General features: G+C 39.1%; 1 protein-coding gene across 1 annotated transcript in view; it reads left to right on the top strand.

Annotated features, from left to right (window-relative positions):
• Positions 1-5000, top strand: part of LOC137632433 (cell adhesion molecule Dscam2-like) — a 187160-nt gene that overhangs the window by 153482 nt on the left and 28678 nt on the right. The window contains 3 exon segments of the mRNA XM_068364365.1: positions 1-98; positions 1805-1944; positions 4067-4281. The exon segment at positions 1-98 is cut by the window's left edge and continues 44 nt beyond it. Of these exon segments, the coding sequence (XP_068220466.1) occupies positions 1-98; positions 1805-1944; positions 4067-4281 (453 nt within the window).

Raw genomic sequence — 5000 nt, 5'->3', positions numbered from 1 at the left:
CAGGGAGAAGACGTGAGATTATCGTGCGTGACCGTTGGCAATCCAGTGGCACCTCTCATTTGGTCCCTGAGAGGTATACCTCTCCAGAACAATGGCAGGTAAGGCGGTCTTCAGTGAGTGATCTATACTCATTTTTTTTTAATTGTGGCTAGAAAGCTGTTCACAAACAAACACACATACACAAAAAAAAAAAAAAAAAAACAGGGAGTAAAACATAACCTCCCTCAAATTTCGTTGGCGGAGGTAAAAATTCTCTTTTACATAAGGTTAAATGGCACAAGATACGATTTAAACATGTTTCCCTAAAATTCAGCAACACACAAAATTGACGATCTCTATAGTCATTTTTTTTAGTGAGGCAGATTTGCACCGACTCGCAGCGGTGCCCTTTTAGCTCGGAAAAGTTTTCTGCTATATGATTGGTTAGAATCATCTTGTTCAACCAATCAGCGATCAGGAAACTCTTCTGAACTAAAAGGGGTACCCTTGCGAGTCTGTGCAAATCTGTCTCACTAAAAAGAATTGAATATAGAGATCGTCTTTGTTGCTGAATTTTAGGGATACGTGTTTAAATCGTATCATGTGCCATTTAACCTTAAGTAAAAGAGAGTTCTTACCTCCGCCAACAAAGTTTGAGGAAGGTTATGTTTTACTCCCTGTTTTTTGTGTATGTGTGTTTGTTTGTGAACAGCTTTCTGGCCACAATTTTAATCGTAAAGTAATGAAACTTGCAGGGATTAACTGTTATGTAAAAAAACAACTGGAAATAATTAAATTTTGGAAGGTCAAGGTCACGGTCAAGTAAAATTTCCAATTAACGTAAGAAGCCATAACTTTAGACATCGTTGTCACAGATTTCAAACTTGGTTCAAATTTAAGTATATGAAAATCCACGCCAATTAATACATATTACGGTCAAGGTCGGGCAAAAGGTTGAGAAATACGCTACCGAGGCATAGGTCTGCTATCTACTGAGTTCCCCTCTAGTTTAATAAAGTAATAGACAGTTTTTTTTTAGTAAAATTTTTGTGGTTTTCCATATTATAAATGTTAGTATTTTGGATGCTTGCCATCTTCTTTTCTGTTTTGCAATCGTAATTCATTTCCTGAAATAATCAGCGATTCCTTGAAAAATAAAACAAAACATTGCCTACTTTTTATAGATATAAATTTCATTAAGACTTTTATCCTTGATTGATAAGAAACCCATTTAAAGTCTCCATGTCAGCACTAACTTGAGGGATAAGACAGTGACTGACGTTCGCTACTTTAGAATCCACCGCAGAGAACAGCTGACTGAATAGATTCTATTTTATCTCATAATTGTAGAGCTCTTATGATTCAGATATTCATATGATTGAAGAGAATACAGGACTCAAATACATGCAAAAATGCTGTGTATTTATGAACGTATGTACAATTATATTGTTTTCTGAGTAGGGATACTTTATAATGGTGAAAGGGTTTGTGTCTCGCCATGATTAGCAAAGGTGTACGAGTCAGGGACACCCATACTAGGTTGGTTTGCTTTGAACGATCAGATTACATTTCCCACCATCACCAATCCGCAGTGACTAGCTTGGTGATGAAAATGGCCAACCTTAGACAGGAATTAGGACATGTCTGAGGTCTTTGTCCTTGAGTGAACTAGACACGGCTGATGTGTTGCTTGCTGTGTATTGTATAATGTACATAATTATAAGCATTTATACAGTATTATAGCTATCCAAACTTAACCCTCTCTCTCTCTCTCTCTCTCTCTCTCTCTCTCTCTCTCTCTCTCTCTCTCTCTCTCTCTCTCCAGATTTAGACAAGAAGACAACGGAGCTCTCGTGATCCGCGGCGTCCAAAGAGGGGACAGAGGTAACTACACCTGCGCCATCAACGCCGTCAGGAAACACCTGTATCTGCACACGTCAGCCACGTACAGTCTACACGTGCAAGGTAAGAATCGTCGTGTAGATGGGGTAGGTCTTTGGGTTTACACGATTGAACACGGTTCGACAGACAAGTATTTGAAGTGATGTTCGAACGTGTGAATGGGGTATTTGGTTGTCGAACACGTTCGTCGAACTGTTTAAAGGTTTAATGGCCGATCTTGAAGGGCAGGGGAAATGAACAGTGACATTGCCCTAACAAGCAGGACAATGCCCTAGAGACTGACCATCTCTACCGGGGATTGCCAGGCAATGGCTGCTGATGACGCAGCAGATAGACCTATAAGCTCCCCCAAACCGCGCATTCTTAGCTCACAAGGAAGGTGAAGCTGCAGTGACCAAAGGAACTAACGAGTTTGAGTGGGACTCGGATACCAGTCTGGCGATTGCCAAGCAAGGACGTAGGCCACCACAATCCTGGAGTATTCTAACCTGATTTTTGTGGGAGTAGCTTCATTGTCTACAAGCCTTATGCATTTGTGGTTGACTCCACCTCTTCAAACTGTTTGACTAGTAGGTTCGACAACCGGGTTCGACGAACCGTTCCACTGTTCAAACCCGGCGAAGGGGTTGTGGTATCCTGGTGATATCGTCTTTGCCTCGTGATTGCCAGACTGGGGTTCGAGTCCCGCTCAAAATCGTTAGTTCCTTTGGTCGCTGCAACCTTAACATCTTTAAGAGCTAAGGATGCGGTGTTTGGGGTAGTCTTTAGATCTATCTGCTGAATCATCAGCAGCCATTGCCTGACCCTCCTTGGTCCTAGCTTGGGAGGAGAGGGGCTTGGGCGCTGATTATATGAAATATGGTCAGTCTCTAGGGAATTGTCTTGCTTGCTAGGGCAATGTCAATGTCCCTTGCCTCTGCCATTCATGAGTGGCCTTTACACCTTTAAAGGCAAGACTTGCCTTATGTAGATAGGGTTAGGTCTTACAAACGTAAGATCTCAGAAAGTTTTAAATGATTGTTAAGATAATTGTTCAGTTGTTTGTGTAATTTAAAATCCTATTGTTTACTCTAAAGTGATTACTATTGAATGAGATATCATCACAGTTAGAAAACACTAACACATCTTAAAAAGATAGATGGGTGAAATGGGATGCTGAAGACACCTTTTTTCTTTGCAAAGACACAATTTCCTCTTTCCAAAGACACCTTTACCTTTTCAAAGAATTTTTTTCTTTTCAAAGACATTTTTTTTCTTTTCAATGACACCTTTTTCTTTCCAAAGACTTTTTTTTCCAAAGACACCTTTACCTTTTCAAAGACATTTTTTCTTTTCAAAGACACCTTTACCTTTTCAAAGACATATTTTTCTTTTCAAAGACACCTTTACCTTTCCAAAGACACATTTTTTTTTTTTTATTTCCAAAGACACCTTTACCTTTTTAAAGAATTTTTTTTTTCTTTTCAATGATACCCTTTTCTTTAAAAAAAAAAAAAAAAAAACCCTCGTTCTTTTTATAGACACGTTTTTTATTTTTTTTTTTCAGAGACACCCTTTTCTTTCCTGTGACACATTTTCTTCAAAGACACCATTTTATTTCAAAAGACACATTTTTTTTTTCTTTTTATAGACACTTTCTTGTCAAAGATCCCCTTTTCTTTCCAAAGATACCTTTTGCTTTCTAAAGACACCTTTCTCTTTCCAGAGACACCCTCTACTTTCCAAAGACACCTTTCTCTTTTTATAGATACTTTTTTTTTTCCAGAGACACCCTTTTCTTTCCAAAGACACCTATTCTTCAGACACCTTTTTGTTTCCAAAGACACAATTTTCATTTTATGGACATTTTCTTTTCTTTTCAAAAGCCCCTTTTTCTTGGTAAATACACCTTTTTTCTTTTTATAGACACTTTTCTTGTCATAGACACCTTTATCTTTTTATAGACACTTTTCTTGTCATAGACACTTCATTCTTTCCGAAGACACCTTTTTCTTTTTATAGACACTTTTCTCGTCATAGACACTTCATTCTTTCCAAAGACACCTTTTTCTTTTTATAGACACTTTTCTCGTCATAGACACTTTATTCTTTCCAAAGACACCTTTTTCTTTCCATGAAGAAGAATGAAAAGCATTCCATCCCTCATGTAATATTGTTAATGATAATCTCTTCGCTTTATCCTCAGTCCCCCCAAGCGCACCGTCAGTCCACATAGCAGACGCGACCTCTTCTTCCCTGACGGTGGCCTGGACTCCCGGCGACACGGGCGGAGCGGCCGTAAGGGCGTGGGCTGTATGGTGGCGTGAGGCGTTAGGGGGCGGGTCATGGCATACGCGAGAATTGGGGCGTACCCACAATTCTTTCGTCATCACTGACCTGAGTTGCGGTGCTGAATATCAGGTAAGTAGGTTGGCCAAGGCACCAGCCTCCCGTTGAGATACTACCTAGTTATTGTATGCTTTGATTGGCTAGACAGTGCTACATTGGATACCTCTCTCTGGTTACGGCTCATTTTATCCTTGCTGACTTAAACAGAATAGTCTGACCTATTCTTTACACATTCTTCTCTTTCCTCATACACTCGTCAACACTGAAATTACCAAACAATTCTTCTTCTCTCAAGAGATTAACTACTGCACTGTAATTGTGCAGTGGCTACTTTCCTCTTGGCAAGGGCAGAAGAGACTCTTTAGCTATGGTAAGCAGCTCTTCTAGGAAAAGGATACTCCATACTCAAACCATTGTTCTCTAGTCTTAGGTCATGCCATAGCTTCTGTACCCTGGTCTTCCACTGTCTTGGGTTAGAGATCTCTTGCTTGAGGGTACATTCGGGCACACTCTTCCATCTTGTTTCTCTTCATCTTGTTATTTTGAAGTTCTTATAGTTCATATATGAAAGATTTATTTTAATGCTATTATTGTTCTTAAACTTCTCTTGTAATTTATCTCCTTATTTCCTTTCCTCACTGAGCTATGTTTCCCTGTTGGAGCCCTTGGGCTTATAGCATCCTGCTTTTATTTCTAGGGTTATAGCTTAGATAATACTACTACTACTACTACTACTACTACTACTACTACTACTGATAATGATAACAATAATAGTAATAATAATATTAATA

The sequence above is a fragment of the Palaemon carinicauda genome, chromosome 41, assembly GCF_036898095.1.
Source record: "Palaemon carinicauda isolate YSFRI2023 chromosome 41, ASM3689809v2, whole genome shotgun sequence".
Lineage (NCBI taxonomy): Eukaryota > Metazoa > Arthropoda > Malacostraca > Decapoda > Palaemonidae > Palaemon > Palaemon carinicauda.
Note: the sequence above shows the minus strand (reverse complement) of the source record. Positions and strands in the feature narration are given on the sequence as shown.